Source organism: Oncorhynchus mykiss, chromosome 30 (assembly GCF_013265735.2).
Source record: "Oncorhynchus mykiss isolate Arlee chromosome 30, USDA_OmykA_1.1, whole genome shotgun sequence".
In the NCBI taxonomy this organism is placed as follows: domain Eukaryota; kingdom Metazoa; phylum Chordata; class Actinopteri; order Salmoniformes; family Salmonidae; genus Oncorhynchus; species Oncorhynchus mykiss.
Window position 1 is genome coordinate 35,429,068 of NC_050570.1, and position 20,131 is coordinate 35,449,198.

The 20,131-nt window shown below is 43.5% G+C and overlaps 1 protein-coding gene across 5 annotated transcripts in view; it reads left to right on the plus strand.

The window, feature by feature from the left end:
• Window positions 1-20,131, plus strand: part of LOC110521760 (exocyst complex component 2) — an 86,807-nt gene that overhangs the window by 23,499 nt on the left and 43,177 nt on the right. For 4 of the 5 annotated variants that reach the window (XM_036969306.1, XM_036969308.1, XM_036969307.1 and 1 more), the window contains 5 exons: window positions 1,163-1,339; window positions 1,642-1,768; window positions 5,971-6,084; window positions 8,357-8,481; window positions 8,775-8,804. In XM_036969306.1, the coding sequence (XP_036825201.1) occupies window positions 1,163-1,339; window positions 1,642-1,768; window positions 5,971-6,084; window positions 8,357-8,481; window positions 8,775-8,804 (573 nt within the window). The remainder of the gene's footprint in view (window positions 1-1,162; window positions 1,340-1,641; window positions 1,769-5,970; window positions 6,085-8,356; window positions 8,482-8,774; window positions 8,805-20,131) is intronic. The other variant, XM_036969310.1, reaches the window with a different exon arrangement.

Here is a 20,131-nt window from a genome sequence, read left to right on the forward strand (position 1 = left end):
AAAATGCAAAAGAAAGAAGAAAAAACTACACCACCATCAAATGTTCTACAAAAAATTGGAATATAAGTGAACATGATTTGTTTAATAGATATTTTTAAGTAGAACAGATTGTTGGTTAAAATACTTATCAGGTTAATCATTTTATCTAAATACTGCATGTTTTGTTTAAATGTAATCTGAATTGAATTGCCAAAAAGTGTAAGATATTTTATAATTAGTGAATTTGTTTCACAGAATTTTTTTTTTATTGAATTTTTTTAACAGAACTTTAAAAACGGAACACATTTTTTAAAAAGCTAAGCATCTGTGGCCACAATTTTTTTTACTTTGAAAAAGAGTAGCGCTAGTGAAACAAAAATAAACTCCACTACCCCTTTTCTTTTTGCTGCATTTTATGAACTTTTTTATATTGTCAAAATGTCACCAATTAGAATATACCTAGAATTTCAGTGTGTTATTTTCAAGAATTAAAATCAAGACACCCGCGAATGAAAGACATGGCCTCACACATACTTGGACTTGGCAGGTGGAGTCCTGGCCAATCATTTGGATCTATTTCTGACCACTAATGTCCCCAGAGCCTAAAATTTAGCCTTTTAATGTATATGTTAGATAGCAAAAAAATAGTGTTTTTGCATATGACCAGTACAGAGGCAGGAAATGTGCTTTAATTTAATGGCCATATTATTATTCACAGTTTGTTTCAAGGGTTATTTTTGTATCATCTCTCACAAGCTTTTATGATGTTTGATTACACATGTCTGACACTGTCGAGTTCCATCTAGTCAGATAAATTAGAGGAAGGAGTTTTGCTCTCCTCTCGCTCTTTATTCCAGTGTTCACACTGACAAGGAGAAGAAGGGTCAGAGTGTAAAAGTACAGTAAATAGATATTTATTGAGCCACTTAGCATTGAAGTGACAGCACTCTGTGTGGACAGAATGATGAAGCTGTGAGAGACTCGTGTCAGGGCCACCCACAGGACTGACTGGACCTGGCCTGAACTTTGACCCCTAATGACGGGTTTATTAAACTGCTGTTTGTGTCAATGTGTCATGCCTTTTCTCTCAGTGTTTCTCTCATGTTATTACTTGGTTGTTTATCCTGTTGCTGTTAGCTCGCCTATATATTTGATTAGCCTCACTTCTTTCTCTCTCTCTCAGGTCTGTCCATATGTGGTCACAACTGCTTGCTGACGGCTGAGTGGATGTCAGCCAGTAAGATAGTGTGTCGTGTGGGCCCAGCCAAAGACGATAAGGGAGAGATCATCGTCAGCACCAAGTCAGGAGGCCACGGCACCTCCACCGTCTCCTTCAAACTGCTCAAGGCTGAGAAGATCGGTAAGATACTCCTTCTGCCCTCGGCGACCACGGCAGTTCTAATATAAATCTACAAACACATCTCTCTTTGTCAATCATCAGAGGAACTCTAGAATGACTACCCCGTTGCACAAGAACAGACAATCTTTCTCAGTTTTTCCAAGCTCAGGCAACTAGGAAATAGAGTATGGAAACACACCACAAACCCATACTCTATTGTCCTGTGTTGCTTTACAAACTGTATAGTAGCTCTGTCAGGTACTATAATTGGGTGTGTGTGATCTGGGCTGTCCTCTCAGCGATGATGTGTGTCTGTGCTGTAGGTATTCTGGACCAGTCTGCTGTGTGGGTGGATGAGATGAACTATTACGACATGAGAACCGACCGCTACAAAGGCATCTCCCCCCTCTCCCTACGGCCCAGCAATCCGCTAGGCATCGACTTTGACAAGTAGGGACACACACATACATACATACATACATACACACACACACACACACAGGCTTAAGTCATTGAGTCTAACAAACAAACAATCCCCATGTGGAGATGTTTGAGATGTTATGCCAACACAGCAATGGCTACAACTGGCTTTTTCTGCTGCACAAAGGCACTGGAAACACCATAATTGTGTTTAAAGGAGAGGGAAAGAAAGAAGAGCGGATTGAGTTGGAAAGAAACATTGCAACCCACTACACATGGCCTGAAAGGAAGGAGAAAGAAGAGAGGAAAAAGTGGAATAGAAAGATTGCAAGCCACCACACATGGCCATAGCAGGCAGGTCGTATGGTGTGGCTTCTGCCTCCCACGCGACTGGCAGGGAATGTACAGTCTGTAATGTAATGTTTAGTTCTGGTATATCTGTGCTCTAGGCCTTCTGATGTTTGTTTGGTTTAGAGAGGCCAGGGGATCCAGGGGGCAAGTGATCGCTCGTGGACAGGGAGGAGAGCCCCTGACTGGGCTGCAAACCCTCCATGTCCAGGGTCACTTTCCTGGGCCTACTGGTAGGCTACTACAACCCTTACATCAGTCAGTTAGCTCTAACTAATAAACTGTACGGCTCTTCTCTTCATGTTATAACCACATAGTACAGTCAACACACTCGAAAAGGGTCACACGCACACATACACAGTGCACAATACACAAACGCTTCACATTAATGAATGTAGCCAATTCTGTTCACTATAGAGACGATGGCTAGCTGTTCAGACTAGAAATAGCTGACCAGAAGAATTGAAGCGGACGAAGTCGGACAACCTTTTTAGTTATAGTAATTCAATACGTTTAAACCCATCGTGATTATAATTATGATGTCTTGAACCGATTTTTAAACAGGTTTGTCTGGTGGTGATGTCACTGATTGGTTATACAGAGAGGTCAAACAAGAAGTCATCTTGTTGTGGTACACTTAACTCATGCTCTACAGCAATATATATGGAAGAATCAAATCATTATTTCAATATTGAAAAGGTGACAGAGGAAATGCAGAATAGCTCAATTTGAGGTCATATGGCAAAGAGTCTTACAATCACTGGAGATGGATGCAGTAGGAACATGTGGGTCTGGACAGCTTTGATATCGTTAATGTTTGGGTCTGTCTGTTTTCTTTATCTATATGATTATATTGTTTGAAAAAGTCTATATTTTTAAAGGAAGTCCTCTTGTTGGTCTGCGAAACACTTCCTGGTGATGTCTTCATCAACGTGTTCCTTTTTATTTTGGTCCGCATGCTACAGAGGAACAAACCCCGTCCTAGCACCGTCCAAGCCGCGATGCTCGAGTGATCATTTCCGGAGTCAGGACTGTAACTGCTTATTTTGAGTTAGCCTACTGAACTTGGGCAGGGTTTCTCACAGCGTATACGTATGTGCTTCCTGTCCGTCTGTGTAGAGCAGAGCAGCAGAGCCGATATATATTAAAGCAGGCTTTGATACTTTGCCAGGTTTGGAGGTGAGGGAATAACTGAACAGACTGCGAAAGTTCTCTTTTACTCTCTCTCTCAATCTCCCTCTCTTTTTCTCTCTCGCTCTCTTTCAAGATACATATGTACAGTTGAAGTCGAAAGTTTATACACCTTAGCCAAAAAAAATGTAACCTCAGTTTTTCACAATTCCTGACATTTAATCCTAGTAAAAATTCCCTGTCTTAGGTCAGTTAGGATCACCACTTTATTTTAAGAATCTGAAATTTCAGAATAATAGTAGAGTGATTTATTTCTGCTTTTATTTCTTTCATCACATCCCCAGTGGGTCAGAAGTTTATATACACTCAATTAGTATTTGGTAGCATTGCCTTAAACAATTTAAACTTGGGTCAAACGTTTCAGATTGCCTTCCACAAGCTTCCCACAATAAGTTGGGTGGATTTGGCCCATTCCTCCTGCCAGAGCTGGTGTAACTGAGTCAGGTTTGTAGGCCTCCTTGCTCGCACACGCTTTTTCAGTTCTGCCCACAAATGTTCTATTGGATTGAGGCCAGGGATTTGTGATGGCCACTCCAATACCTTGACTTTGTTGTCCTTAAGCCATTTTTCCCTAACTTTGGAAGTATGCTTGTGGTCATTGTCCATTTGGAAGACTCATTTGCAACTAAGCTTTAACTTCCTGATTGATGTCTTGAGATGTTGCTTCAATATATCCACATAATTTTCTACCCTCATGATGCCATCTATTTTGGTTTGTGCACCAGTCCCTCCTGCAGCAAAGCACCCCCACAACATGATGCTGCCACCCCTGTGCTTCACGGTTGGGATGGTGTTCTTCGGCTTGCAAGCCTCCCCCTTTTCCCTCCAAACATAACAATGGTCATTATGGCCAAATAGTTATATTTTTGTTTCATCAGACCAGAGGACATTTTCTCCAAAAAAGTATGATCTTTGTCCCCATGTGCACTTGCTTTTTTAGTCTGCCTTTTTTATGGTGGTTTTGGAGCAGTGGCTTCTTCCTTGCTGAGCAGCCTTTCAGGTTATGTCAATATAGGACTTGTTTTACTGTGGATATAGATACTTTTGTACCTGTTTCCTCCAGCATCTTCACAAGGTCCTTTGCTGTTGTTCTGGGATTGATTTGCACTTTTCACACCACAGTACGTTCATCTTTAGGAGACAGAACTCATCTCCTTCCTGAGCGTTATGATGGCTGCGTGGTCCCATGGTGTTTATACTTGCGTACTATTGTTTGTACAGATGAACTTTGGAAATTGCTCCCAAGGATGAACCAGACTTGTGGAGGTCTACACATTTCTTTCTGAGGTCTTTGCTGATTTCTTTTGGTTTTACCATGATGTCAAGCAAAGAGGCACCGAGTTTGAAGGTAGGCCTTGAAATACATCCACAGGTGCACCTCCAATTCACCCAAATTATGTCAATTAGCCTATCAGAAGCTTCTAAAGCCATGACATAATTTTCTGGAATTTTCCAAGCTGTTTAAAGGCACAGTCAACTTAGTGTATGTAAACTTCTGACCCACTGGAATTGTGATACAGTGAATTATAAGTTAAATAATCTGTTTGTAAACAATTGTTGGAAAAATGACTTAGATGTCCTAACCGACTTGCCAAAACTATAGTTTGTTAACAAGATATTTGTGGAGTGGTTGAAAAACGAGTTTTAATGATTCCAACCTAAGTGTATGTAAACTTCCGACTTCAACTGTATAAATGTAATATGCCACTTAGGCGCTTTACAAAGCGTCTACTAACAGTGCGGTGAGTACATTTTTATTGTGTGTATATATATATATATATGGTCTAGGAATTCAGTCTGCAACCTGTACATTGCTAGCGAAACACTCGTACCAACTGAGCCACACCGTTACAAGAAGCAGCACGAGAACTTTGAGACGAAAGAGCTTTGAGAGGTTAATTGACGTTAAACTTTCATGGTGATCAAACTTGCAGTTTCACCCTCCCTCTCTTTCTCCCAATTCTTTCCCATGACTACCCATCTTTACCGATCGGCACTGAGATAATTCTGCTCTGCTCTGCTCTGCTGTGTGTGTGTGTGTGTGTATTTATCCCCTCAGGGCTCAGTGTGTTCCACTACAGTAGAGGCTGGGTGGGTGGTGGGTTTCATTTTAGAGTTTAGTTTGTGTAGCCCACGGGTCATTACCACAGATCAAACGTTCCTAACAACTTCTGGGTCCTCCAGTGGCGTCACACACTGCTCTTCCCATGCCCGGGCCTTCCTCTTTGGGCACGGCCTGGCCTCACGCTGACCCCGCTGGAGGACTTTATACCAACACGTCAACTTACCTTTCACATTATGGAATGAAGTTCTTGTTATTTTGTATATATGTAACTGGTAAATGTTCTTTCTTATTTGAGTAACTATGTACAGTTGTAAGCATTCCCTCTAATTCTGTGTTTGTGTAGATTTCATGCTCCAACTTTATTGTCAAAGAGGGAAATGGGTTTTGCAGCATAATAATATATGCCTTTTAGTACACACTTAACTGAAAGTGACTTGCAGTCATGCATGCATCCATTTTACATATTGGTGGCCCCAGGATTCAAACCCCACAATCCTGGCATTGCAAGCACCATGCTCTACCAACTGAACCATACAGGGACCACAGCATGATCATAACATAGGAGACATAAAACATACATATTTAATTTCCTTGGTAATCTCTTGTATGTGTGTGTTTTCTCCCCCAGGGGTAAGGTCCCTCTGAAAGATCTGGAGGCATTGTTTCCAGGTGTGAGTGGAGAGTTCACCAGCGAGAACTTCTCAGCTACTTGGTACCTTATCGAGAACCACTCTGTCACCAGGTAGGTCAGACCAACCAATTTTTATTTTTTACGGCCTCTGGGTCTGAGACGCAGCCAATCACAACCATCTTTCTCCTATACCAGCCAATCAGACAGCACTCCTTCAACTACAGTGCCTTCAGAAAGTAATCACACCCCTTGACTTTTGTGTTACAAATTCGGTTAGAAGTGGATTGAATTGTCTTTTTTTTTAATCGATCTACACTAAATACTCAAATGTCAAGTGTAAATTATAAGATTAACGACAAACTAATATCTTGATTAGATGCATTAAGTTTTCAACACCCTGAATCAATAATCACCTTTGGGTAAATCTCTAAGAGTTTTGCACACCTGGATTGTAATATATTTTTCCATTTTATTATTTTTTTAAACTCCTCGCCCTGTCAAGTTGGTTGTTGATCATTGCTAGACAGCCATTTTCAAGTCTTGCCATAGATTTCCAAACTGATTTAAGTCAAACTGCAAGTAGACCACTCCGTTGTCTTGGTTTGCAACTGTGAAATATTTGGCTGTGAGTTTTAGGTTATTGTCCTGCTGAAAGGTGAATTTGTCTCCCAGTGTCTGTTGGAAAGCAGATTGAACCAAGTCCAGGTTCGAGGATTTTGCCTGTGCTTAATTCTGTTCTGTTTCTTTTTATCCTAAAAAAAATCTCTCTAATCCTTGGCTGATGACGAGCATTTCCATAACATGAAGAGTGGTAGTCTGTGATGTGTTGTGTTGGATTTGCCCCAAACATAATGCTTTGTATTCAGGACAGGAAGTTCATTTATTTGGCATATTTTTTGGAGTATTACTTTAGTGCCTTATTGCAAAGTTATTGCATGTTTTGGAATTATTTTTATTCTGTACAGACTTCCATCTTTGTACACTGTCATTTAGGTTAGTATTGTGGAGTAGCGACAATGTTTTTTATTCAGCCTCAGTTTTCTCCCATCACAGCCATTAAACTCTGGAACGGTTTTAAAATCACCATTGCTCGGAACGGTTTTACTCCTCTCTGGCAACTGAGTTAGGAAGGACGACTGAGTGTATTGATACACCAACTAAAGCGTAATTAATAACTTCACCATGCTCAAAGGGATATTCAGTGTCTGCTTTTTATTTTTTTTTACCCATCAACCAATGGGTGCCCTTCTTTGCGAGGCATTGGAAAACCTCCCTTATCTTTGTGGTTGAATTTGTTTTTGAAATTCACTACTCGACTGAGGACCCTTACAATTATCTGTATGTGTGGGGTACAGAGATGATGTAGTCATTCAAAAATGTTGTTAACCACTAATATTGCACATTATGCACATTATGTCCATGCAACTTATTATGAGTCTTTACTCCTGAATATATTCAGGCTTGCCGTAACAAAGGAGTTGAATACGTATTGACTCAAGACATTTCGGCTTTAAATGTTTTATCATTTGTAAACATTTCTAAAATCAAAATTCCACTTTGACATTGTGGGGTATTCTGTGTCCACCAGGGACACAACATGTAAATGTAATTACAGCCTGTAACACAACACACTGTGAAAAAAGTCCAGGGGTGTGAATACTTTCTGAAGGCACTGTAACGTCTTCATGAACGTCAGCCCAAACAACCAAACTACTAGTCACAAACATACACATGAATCCTAGATGTTTTCTTTGTCGGCAGCTTAGTTCAACTTTTGAAACTATTGGTGTGACTTGAGACGAGAGAACCTTTTTTAATGTTGTCTTTTACATGGTTCTCAGACCTTCCAATCTATCCACTAACCCAGAGACCGGTTTAGTCTGTAAACAAATACAATCTACCTCCATTCCTACTTTGATTTTTGACCTAACAAGAAAACGTTGGACATGTGAAGGAAGTGTCCTTTCTCTTGTTGACCTCTAACCCCTGGTCTTTGTCATACTAGGACAGTGTTTGTCAGCCTGTCTGTCAGGTTATTATTGGTCTCCCCTGGTTTCCTTTCCGTCATCTGTCATGGTTCCCCTCCAACTAACCCCCCCCCCCCCCCCCCCCCCCCAGTCTAACGGTTGGATCCTGCCGAGTGCTGACTAGTTACTGCAGAACTTCAGGGTCCATTGGGTCGGGTTGTTTTTGGTTGACAGGGCATGTGTTTCTTCCTCCAGAGGAAACCTCCATTCACTCCCAGGACACACACACACACACACACCCTCCTGCGGACACGCAAGCTCACACTCACTCAGGCATGGCGCACATGCACTCTGTTACACACACAAAAGAATACGCACACACAACTCCTCTGACTGATGGCACTCCCCCCTCTCAGTTTCGACCAGTTGCGTATGGCAGCCAGTAACCTGAAGAAGCAGGCCACTAAGAAGAATGAGGGCAGTCTGGCCTATGTGAAGGGAGGCCTCAGCACCTTCTTCGAGGCTCAGGATGCTCTCGCAGGTAAGATACAGTACACCAATACTACACAGAGAGTGTGTGGTGCACAGTACGCCAATACTACACAGAGAGTGTGTGGTGCACAGTACGCCAATACTACACAGAGAGTGTGTGGTACACAGTACGCCAATACTACACAGAGAGTGTGTGGTACACAGTACGCCACTACTACACAGAGAGTGTGTGGTACACAGTACGCCAATACTACACAGAGAGTGTGTGGTACACATTTTACGTGTGTTATTACACCGAGAGATGTTAACACTGTTAAGACATTGAATGTAAAATTGTTACAGGGTTGATGGAACTTGGCTCTCATGATGCAGGTAAGAGTTTGTCGGGCTCGGGGTGTGTGTAAGACTAAGCCAAGCATGATTTGGGATAAGGTTAAGTAGTCTTTTGCAGTGGACATCTAATCTAATGACTTTTGAGGTAACACCCGACAATTTCTCAGAACTCTGGTGTGTGTGTGTGTGTGTGTGTGTGTGTGTGTGTGTGTGGACATGCATGGGTCTGTGTGTGTGTATCATCACGCGGCTGTGCGGTGTGGTCTAACAGTGGTTGATTACAGTGGAGTGGTGCTCTGTGCTTTAGTGTACTGCAGTACGGCTAGCCAACCACAACACGCCTAATTCACTTTCATTAAAACCACGTCAGCTCTCAACTGTCAATCACACTACTTGCACGGTAGCAGGCACACGCAGGGCCATGAGGCAATCTGCACTGCTGCTCTGCACTGCTGCTCTGCTGTGTCCTTATAGACAGCAGGTAACCTAGTGGTTAGAGCGTTGGGCCAGTAAACCGAAGGCTGACGAGGTAAAATTCTGTCGTTCTGCCCCTGAACAAGGCAGTTAACCCACTGCTCCTAGGCTGTCATAGTAAATAAGAACTTGCTTGCCTAGTTAAATAAAGGTTAAAATAATACATGTAAAAAAATAACCTTAGAGTGGAGTGTGCTGATTTGCATTACACAAATTATAATTGTGATTATACATACACACTTACATTTGCCTCTCACTATACTCACAAACACACGTACGGAACATCCACATACTGGACAGACACGTTTACTAATTCACACATATACTGACCCCCCCCCCCCCCCTCACACACACACACAGCCTTTATGATCCACTCTCTAAAGCCTCTGAGGTAACATTGTGACTACTGTCGCTCTGCCAGTTAGTTCAGTGAAATCAATTGTTCAACTCTATCATTCATATTTTTGTCTGTTTACTCTTATTTCCCCTCATAACCACTCAGTTACTTCCCCTTACTATTTATATGCCTCTGTCATTATTATTATTGCTTTGCTAATGTAATGTTTGTGCCCTGTAGGAGCGGGGGGTCCGAGGCAATGTTTTCATTGTTAGCAACTGAATCTAAATAAATGGAGCAGGGCCACACAATGCAGGCAAGAGTAATCGGGGTGATAACGGCCCTAACATGACCGAGGGGAACAATACAGACCCTTTCTCACGTTCACTATACTAATCATGCCCAATATGAACCCAATGGGAGGCACAAGTCCTCAGTGACCCAGGAAGTAGTGCTCGTTGATGGACTCCAATGACCTGTGAGTCAGGAAGCAATGGACTGTAAGGTGAAAGTCCAATTGACCTTTGACATTAGGATGCACTTCACTTTACAGGTTTTGAGAGTATATTCTGACTCATTACAGTATTTAGTCCTCTGATTATGACCTGTTTTTAGAATGATGCTTCTGAGGCCCTGTTTTGGTTGGTTATAAAGCATGTCTGAGTGCTAGCCCAGCATATCGTAAGGGTAAGCTTTAGTAACGTGCCAGACGGCTCTAGGCGGCTCCAGCAGTCGCTCATTGCCATGCCCAGTTAGCACAGCCGTCTGTGAAACTGTGAATCCTTTCTTTGTCTCTCTCTCTCTCTCTCTCTGTCTCTCTCTGTGTTTGGCAGGTCGTCAGTTGGAGTCATTCCAAATTAGCTACACCTCAGGTGTTGCTGTACAAATTGAAAGGAAATTTAATAACGACGTGTGTGTGTTTGCATGCGTCCGAGTGCGCTTGTGCGATCGCGCACGTGCATGTCGGTGTGCTCTGTGGTCAGAATGTATTGCATTAAAAGTGGCACGGTACTAATTGATGTTTAGCTTGTGGTGCCTCCAGCTCACTCAATTACCGTTTAATGCCTTTACTTTTTGTCTCCTCTTCAGTTTATTTTCTCTTCTGCCTGTATGTGAGAATTTTATTGATGGCTATTGTAAAAGCCCAATGTTTTATTAATAAGAGCGAGTAGGGGACTGGGGATCGCAGTGTGTAAATAAGGAAGGAATGTCTCTGCGTAGGCCAAATCATCTGGAAAATTAAATGAGTTCTGTTCAACAACAAAATGCTTCAAACAAGTGGTGTGTTTTTGAGAATCCATGGTTTTCTTCTCTTTCTCCTGTTCTCTTTCTTGGCTTTCTCTCTTTTGTCCCGCCCTCTCCGATCCTCAATCTCACCTCATTCGTCTCCTCCCAACAGAAACCGAGACGTGTGGGTGCGCGCGCGTATGTGCGTGTGGGTGTGTGTCTGTATGACCACTGATGTCTCTCAGTAATAATGGCCTTTGTGTTTCCCTGCTGGGCTTAAACACAGTTTAGCACTAGCTGCTAAATGGCTAACCCCACCCTCATCCCAAAGCACATTTGTATTACACCCTTATTACAACCTCGTACCCTTATTACACTGTTAGACTGACGCTTGTACCTGCAGGGTACATGTCTGCATTGAGGGATTACATGAGGTCGCAGAGGTCAAATTACCTTGATGTCTGGGGTCACCCATCCAGTGGGCCAGGAGCTGGGTAAAAAAAGAAAGTGAAGGAACCGTTCTCTAAACTTTTTGTGATCCAGACAGCTTGGTGAAAGGCATTGGGGTTTATATTCATGCTAGGGGGCTGTTTGGTTAGGCTGATCCCCTAACAAAATGAACCATGTTTCACAGGGATCTTCTGAGACCTGGCTGACTGACTACCTGGCTAACAGACTGATAGAGGCAGGGTTTTTTTTGGGGGGGGGGGGGGACTCTGAAAAATGTACACATTTCAAGTTTTTTTATTGTTGTGTGAAAAGGAAGTGGCCCTGCAATACAGGAAACAGACCACCGCTACCGTGTTCCAAAATCCAAGATTTCCCAGGGCCGTATTCCCAAAGCTCCGAACCTCCGACTCCTCTACAGCAGTCGGGAGACAAAACATCTCCAGCTTTAGAATCAGTGGGTTCCAGGAAGCTGAGTGGGGCTGCCTGCGTCTCTTCCTCCGCTGCTCTGTGTGTGTGTGTTTGTTTTATCCGGAGCCTGACGGGGTGTTTAGGTTAGCCGTGACGTCATAGCCACGGCAGCGAGAGTGCGTGGCAGACTGCGAGGACACACAGCTGGCAAGGAGGCACAGGGTTCTCTGAGGAGACAAGAACCAGAACCCCTCAGGCTGTGTGTGTGTGCAATGCATGTGCGTACTCACACACCAGTCCTGTCCCCCTATAGATATGTCTACAGAATCAGGCCAATGCTTTTATAACTGGGTTGTTTAGACAGTACAAAGACTTATTGTAGACTTCTCTCTTCTCTACCCTATCCTTTTCAGAGCAGAGGCAGATGGCGTTCTTCTTCCATAAAACCTCTGGTCTCCCTGTTTCTGCTTATAGGCTAAAGTCTATGGTTCCTGCCCTGGTTCTCTGAGTGTCCTCTACCAAACCATGGGGCTGGTGTTCTAGCCATTTATGCTTGCTGTGGTGATCCAGTGATGGTTGTGCCGATTAGGCAGCCATGATATGATGGCGTGTTTTGGTATAGTGCATTCGGGAAGTATTCAGACCACTTGAAATGTTTTTATGTTACAGCCTTATTCTAAAATGTATTAAATTGTATTTTTTTCCCTCATCAATCTATACACAATACCCCATAATAACAAAGCAAAAACAGTTGGGGGGGGGGTTGCTGCACAGCTATTTTTAGGTCTCTCCAGAGATGTTCGATTGGGTTCAAGTCCGAGCTCTGGCTGGGCCACTCATGCACATTCAGAGACTTGTCCGGAAGCCACTCCTGCTTTGTCTTGGCTGTGTGCTTCGGGCCGTCGTCCTGTTAGAAGGTGAACTTTTGCCCCATTCTGAGGAGCAGGTTCATCAAGGATCTCTGTACGGCCGCTGAAAAACATTCCCACAGCATGATTCTGCCACCACCATGCTTCACGGTAGGGATTGTGCCAGGTTTCCTCCAGACATGACGTTTGGCATTCAGACCAAAGAGTTCGATCTTGGTTTCATCAAACCAGATAATCTTGTTTCTCATGGTCATAGTCCTTTAACTTGTTATGGCTGGGGGCAGTATTGAGTAGCTTGGATGAATAAGGTGCCCCGCGTAAACTGTCTAATATATGCATATTATTAGTAGATTTGGATAGAAAACACTCTGAAGTTTCTAAAACTGTTTGAATGATGTCTGTGAGTATAACAGAACTCATGTGGCAGGCAAAAACCTGAGAAAAAATCCAACCAGGAAGTGGGAAATCTGAGGTTTGTAGTTTTTCAACTCATTCCCTATTGAATACACAGTGTCTATGGGGTCATATTGCACTTCCTAAGGCTTCCACTAGATGTCAACAGTGTTTAGAACCCTGTTTGATGCTTCTACTGTGAAGTGGGGGCGAATGACTCAGAGGTCTGCCAGAGAGCCGCGAGCTGGCCACGCTCATTCACGTGATAGTTAGCTTGTTTCAACCGGACAAAGGAATTGTCCGGTTGAAACATTATTGAAGATTTATGTTAACTTCATAAAGATTGATTCTATACATCGTTTGACATGTTTCTACGGACTGTAATGGAACTTTTTGACTTCGTCTGCACCTAGTGATCGCGTGTCATGAATTTGGATTACTGGGCTAAACGCGCAAACAAAAAGGAGGTATTTGGACATAAATTATGGAAATTATCGAACAAAAGAAACATTTATTGTGGAACTGGGATTCCTGGGAGTGCATTCTGATGAAGATCATCAAAGTGAATATTTCTAATGCTATTTATTTTTATTTTATTTATTATTATTGAATTTGACCCCTTTTTCTCCCCAATGTTGTGGTATCCAATTGTTAGTAGCTACTATCTTGTATCATCGCTACAGCTCCCGTACGGGCTCGGGAGAGACGAAGGTTGAAAGTCATGCGTCCTCCGATACACAACCCAACCAAGCTGCACTGCTTCTTAACACAGCGTGCGTCCAACCCGGAAGCCAGCCGCACCAATGTGTTGGAAGAAACACCCGGCAACTTTGGTTAGTGCGCACTGCGCCCGGCCCGCCACAGGAGTCGCTGGTGCGCAATGAGACAAGGATATCCCTAACCTGGACGGCGCTAGGCCAATTGTGCGTCGCCCCATGGACCTCCCGGTCGCAGCCGGTTACGACAGAGCCTGGGCGCGAACCCAGAGTCTGTGGTGGTCTCTCGCTAGGCCCTGTAATGCTATTTCTGACTTCTGTTGACTACACAACATGGCGGATATCTGTTTGGCTTGTTTTGGTCTCTGAGCGCTGTACTCAGATTATTGCATGGTGTGCTTTTTCGGTAAAGCTTTTTTGAAATCTGACACAGCGGTTGTATTAAGGAGAAGTTTATCTAAAGTTCCATGTATAATAGTTGTATCTTTTATCAATGTTTATTATGTGTATTTCTGTAAATTGATGTGGCTCTCTGCAAAATCACCGGATATTTTGGAACGACTGAACGTAACCCGCCAATGTAAACAGATTTTTTAAATATAAATATGAACTTTATCGAACAAAACATACATGAAGTCCTACGAGTGTCATTTGATGAAGATCATCAAAGGTTAGTGATTAATTTATCTCCATTTCTGCTTTTTGTGACTCCTCTCTTTGGCTGGAAAAATGGCTGTGTTTTTCTGTGACTTGGCTCTGACCTAACATAATCGTTTGGATTGCTTTCATTGTAAAGCCTTTTTGAAATTGGACACTGTGGTGGGATTAACAAGAAGTGTATCTTTTAAAATGGTGTAAAATACTTTTTATGTTTGAGGAATTTTAATTGTGGGATTTCTGTTTTGAATTTTGCGCCCTGCACATTCACTGACTGTCATATCGATCCCGTTAGCAGGATCTCAGCCCAAAGAGGTTAAGTGCCTTTTGGCAAACTTCAAGCGGGCTGTCATTTGCCATTTACTGAGGAGTGGCTTCCGTCCGGCCACTCTACCGTAAAGGCCTGATTTGGTGTAGTGTTGCTGAGAGATGGTTATTTTTCTGGAAGGTTCTCCCATGTCCTCAGAGTAACTCTAGAGCTCTGTCAGAGTGAACATTAGGTTCTTGGTCAACTCCCTGACCAAGGCCCTTCTCCCGCCCCCATTTCTCAGTTTGGCCGGGAGGCCAGCTCTAGGAAGAGTCTTTGTCACGCCTGCTCCCACTCCCCCTCTCAGGCGCTCGAGGGCCCATAATTACGCACACCTGTCACCATTGTTACACACATCAGCGCTTCATTGGACTCACCTGGACTCTATTACCTTATTGATTGTCTCCCCTATATCTGCCACTTCCTCAGTTTCTTCCCCGTGTCTACATTAATGTTGTTTTGTTCCCATTGTTCCGACGCTGTCCTTGTTTTGTTTCATGTCCATTATTTTAAATATTCACTCCCTGTACTTGCTTCTCGTCTCCCAGTGTCTGTCCTCACAGAATGCAAACTCAAATATTGGAAGCATCGGGGAGTTTTTTTTTTTCCTCCGTTGGGGTTGGTGACGTCGGGTCCGGGTGCCGCTGCCGAAGGAACCGGGGGTGCCTCAGCTGGCTCGTCGGGCTTCCATGCCTTAGCTGGCTCGGGAGGTTTTCTTGCTTCGGTTGGCTCGGCAGGCTCCCATCCCACGTCATGCCTCAGCCGGCTTCCCCGTGTCTGCGTTAATGTCGTTCTTTTCCCCTTGTCCAGACCAATAATGGAGGCCACTATGTTCTTGGGGACCTTCGATGCTGCAGACATTTTTTTGGTACCATTCCCCAGATCTGAGCCACGATACCAATCCTGTCTCAGAGCTCTACAGACAATTCTTTCGGCATCATGGCTTGGTTTTTGCTCTGACATGCACTGTCAACTGTGGGACCTTATATAGACAGGTGTGTGTGCCTTTCCAAATCATTACCAGAGGTGGACTCCAATCAAATTTAGACGCATCTTAAGGATGATCAATAAAAACAGGATGCACCTGAGCTTAATTTTGAGTCTCATTGCAAAGGGTCTGAATACTTATGTAAATCATGTATTTCTGTTTTTTTATTTGTAATACATTTGCAAACATTTTAAAAACCTGTTTTTGCTTTGTCATTATGGGCTATTGTATGTAGATTGATGAGGGGCAAAAATGTATTTAATACATTTTAGAATAAGACTGTAATGTTACAAAATGTGGAAAAGGTAAAGGGGTCTGAATACTTTCCAAAGGCACTATAAGTGAAGTTCCGGAATGCCTCCAGCCTCCCATCTGTCAGAAGGAACATACCCACATTTATTTACAGAACTGTCTCCCCTCCTTCTCTTTTTCCTTCCCTCTTTCCTTCCCCCCTCCTTCTCTTTCCCTTGTCAATTTCTCTCATCTCGTCCGCTCGCCCTCCCCCTTTCGACCCTCTCTCCCCCTCTTCCGTCCTCTATCCCTCCTCTCCCCCTCTGTTCTATCAATAAACCCACACTGCCCCTCTCAGCACCCAGCTGCCTAACTACAGCCACAATTTATTTGTTCATGTGAGCAGCCCTGACGTGCGCTCTCTCTCTCTCTCTCTCTCCCCCTCACTTATTTCTCTCCCCCTCACTTATTTCTCTCTCTGCCTACCCTACTCTCTCCATCTCTGACATGAATCTCTTTCTGGTCCACATGTTCAGATCTATTTTGACCTCTCCTCTCCTCTATTTCCGTTTCCTCTCGTCCTCTCACCTTTTTACATCCTCTGCCTTTCTTCCACTTCTCCTTGCCTTACCTCACCAGCACTATGTCCTACTCAGTGTTGATATTGGAATGTGCACCCTACAGATCTTTCTTTCTTCATTATTCTTGTATAGTCAACCTGACACTAGCAGCATCCCTCTCGGCAGTAGAAATAGTGCTCTCCAGTCTTTCAGCTCTCCTCACCCAAATATTATTCCTCCAACTGATATAACATTAAAATTTGCACATTTCCTCCGGACTCTGTCTTTGGGTGCAGAGTGTGTACTGTCTATGCTCCATTTGGAACCCCTAGAATAGAGTAGTTTCCAGTTGGGGTCCCCAAAACAGCTTTGATAGTAGGGAAAATACTCATTTGGAGTCGATTTTGGGTGGTACTGCTGATTTGGTCAAGCCAGGTCAGGTGTATTGATGCGTTACAGTTCTTGTGGTGACCGGGTCAGGTCAGTGGTTGGCGTGGGAAAGCTTGAGAGGGAGGTGTGGTCAGAGTCTGACAGAAGTGTCTGTAGATGGAGGGTCATGCAGGTTACCTCTCATCTACCACTGGGGCAGAGAGGCTGTTTATTGTTTTACCTTTGGTTCCTTAAATTGAAAATGTTCCAGAATCTCAGAATTAAGCATGTTACATTGAGCAGCAGAGGCACTCGGTCTGATTTGTCATTATAGAACACACAGAGATCTTAAAATAACTCTTTCTCTGTATTTCTGTCTTTTGCTTGTTGCTTATTTCTCTATCCCCGATTATGTGCCTCTTCTTAATTCAGCCATTTTTCAGTGTTCATTTTTTAAATGTCTTTTTTAATTCAACCTTGGTTTCGAGTGGGAGTCATGCTGATACAAAGGTCTCTTTCTCAGATGAATCCTGCATACACATCAATACCAGGCCTGTCAAAGTGAACATTTTTAAGCCGTTATTCGCACCCCTGTTTCTTCACCACACAAACCCTTTGACGCGCAACCTACAACACGCTCTTTGCAGTGTGCACTCAGTCTTGGTGGCGCTGTCTGACTCTATTGTGGTGCTTAAACTTCCACTATGCACTCAGCTTTGACCAACAATTTTGAAGGAAAACTTACAGAAAGTTCAACCATAAACACATTCCTAGGTGTTTCTATAGATAACAGAAAAAAACTGAATAGGCACAGCATTAGCTAGCTAGCTAGCTAGCTAGCTAGCTAACCAAAATAATGTTTACAATGCCATGGCTGAATTAGTCTTCATTCAACTAACTTAATCAACAAACGACATCATACCTAAAAACACTTTCATTCTAAATGTAAAAATGTTAGCATGAACAATGTTAGCATGACTGTCACATGGAATGCAAGTCACGATTATCAGCCAAAGAGCCGATCCCAACGGACTTTCTTCAATTAGCTAACTAACCCTGCTTTTAAGATGCCGAAAAGCTGTTGTATCCTTTTTTGTTTCAACAATGGTATGAGAAAAGACCACCAAATTCAGTTTCATCAGCTGCCCAAGTACCTGGTTCGGCGGACCTCATTGTTTCATGCTTGATGACGATGTAAAACGGTGGGCTCCGGTTACGCTATACATGTATGTGTGTTCAAACACTTAATCCGCGGTAAATCGCTTTGTATAAAGGTTGCTAGTTATCTTGTAGTTATGACGAGTGAGCTGTAACAGCTATAATATTCTTCTGCATTTGGATATTTACGCAAACCTGGAGATTCCACCAACTGGGTGTAGATCTCATCATAGGCTACTTTGCTTTGGTCCATTTGGTAGGGTTGTGTCCCCAGTTAGTCTCTGGAAAGTCGGAAGGACATATAGGCCAAATAACTCAAGACCGTTCAAGAGTAGGAAAAGACAGGAAGTAGCTACGCGACACGACACGACATCTCAGACAAATTAATCTCAATCTAATTTGCTTATCTCGCTAACATCAGCTAACCGGCGAAAAAGCTATGGGGAAACAAACAGTGACGGCAGAATAAGTGTTAGCAGATCGGGTAATAAATGAATGGCAGAATAAGTATCATGCAAGTAATTTGTTGTGACAGCCAAGTATTTTAATAACGACAAGTGATGCTGCTGAAAGTGTCAGTAGTTTGTTTAGGATGACGCCAAAGTTAGGCTAATTACATGGGAGTAACGGGAGTACCCTACTTGGGTGTGTGGTCACGTTAAGCCACGCCTCGCCGTATATCTTTTCTTATATTGACATTGTGTGAGTAGTGCATGGAGAAGTAGCCTAGGCTCGATCTAATAGCTGTATGATATTTACATGAACTCAGACCTGGCTAATCTGTGGAATTCATGACATTGTTGGACAGGTTTAAAAGCTGTGTTCTTTGTAGCCATAGAGACAGTTCTTTTTTTCCCCTTATAGTCGACCCTCCAATTAGAAAATGGGGGAACACTTTAGTGTGTGTGTGTGTGTGTGTTTTATGACTTTGTTGCTATGGTAAATTCTATCAGCATATCGATTGTGCTACCAGGGCTGGTAAAAACCGTGGATCATTGTTATTCTAACTTCCGCAACGCATATAAGGCCCTCCCCCGCTCTCCTTTCAGAAAAGCTGACCACACCTTCATTTTGTTGCTCCCTGCCTATAGACAGAGACTAAAACAGGAAGCTCCCGTGCTCAGGTCTGTTCAACGCTGGTCCGACCAATCTGATTCCACGCTTCAAGATTGCTTCGATCACGTGGATTGGGATATGTTCCGCATTGCGTCAAACAACAACATTGACGAATACGGTGACTCGGTGAGCGAGTTTATTAGCAAGTGCATCGGCGATGTCATACCCACAGCAACTATTAAAACATTCCCAAACCAGAAACTGTGGATTGATGGCAGCATTCGCGCGAAACTGAAAGAGCAAACCACTGCTTTTAACAAGGGCAAGGTGACCGGAAACATGACAGAAATACAAACAGTGTAGCTATTCCCTCCGCAAGGAAATCAAACAAGCTAGGCGTCAGTATAGAGACAAAGTAGAGTCGCAATTCAACGCCTTAGACACGAGGTATGTGACAGGATCTACAGTCAATCACGGATTACAAAAAGAAAACCAGCCCCGTCGCGGACCAGGATGTCTTGCTCCCAGACAGACTAAACAATGTCTTTACTCGCTTTGAGGACAATACAGTGCCACTGACACGGCCCGCTACCAAAACCTGCGGACTCTCTTTCACTGCAGCCGACGTGAGTGAAACATTTAAACATGTTAACCCTCGCAAGGCTGCAGGCCCAGGCGGCATCCCCAGCCGCATCCTCAGAGCATGCGCAGACCAGCTGGCTGGTGTGTTTACGGACATATTCAATCAATCCTTATCCCAGTCTGCTGTTCCCACATACTTCAAGAGGGCCACCATTGTTCCTGTTCTCAAGAAAGCTAAGGTAACTGAGCTAAATGACTACCGCCCTGTAGCACTCACTTCCGTCATCATGAAGTGCTTTGAGAGTCAAGGACCATATCACCTCCATCCTACCTGACACCCTAGACCCACTCCAATTTGCTTACTGCCCCAATAGGTCCACAGACGACGCAATCGCAACCACACTGCACACTGCCCTAACCCATCTGGACAAGAGGAATACCTATGTGAGAATGCTGTTCGACTACAGCTCTGCATTTAACACCATAGTACCCTCCAAACTCGTTCGTCATCAAGCTCAAGACCCTGGGTCTCGACCCCGCCCTGTGCAACTGGGTACAGGACTTCCTGACGGGCCGCCCCCAGG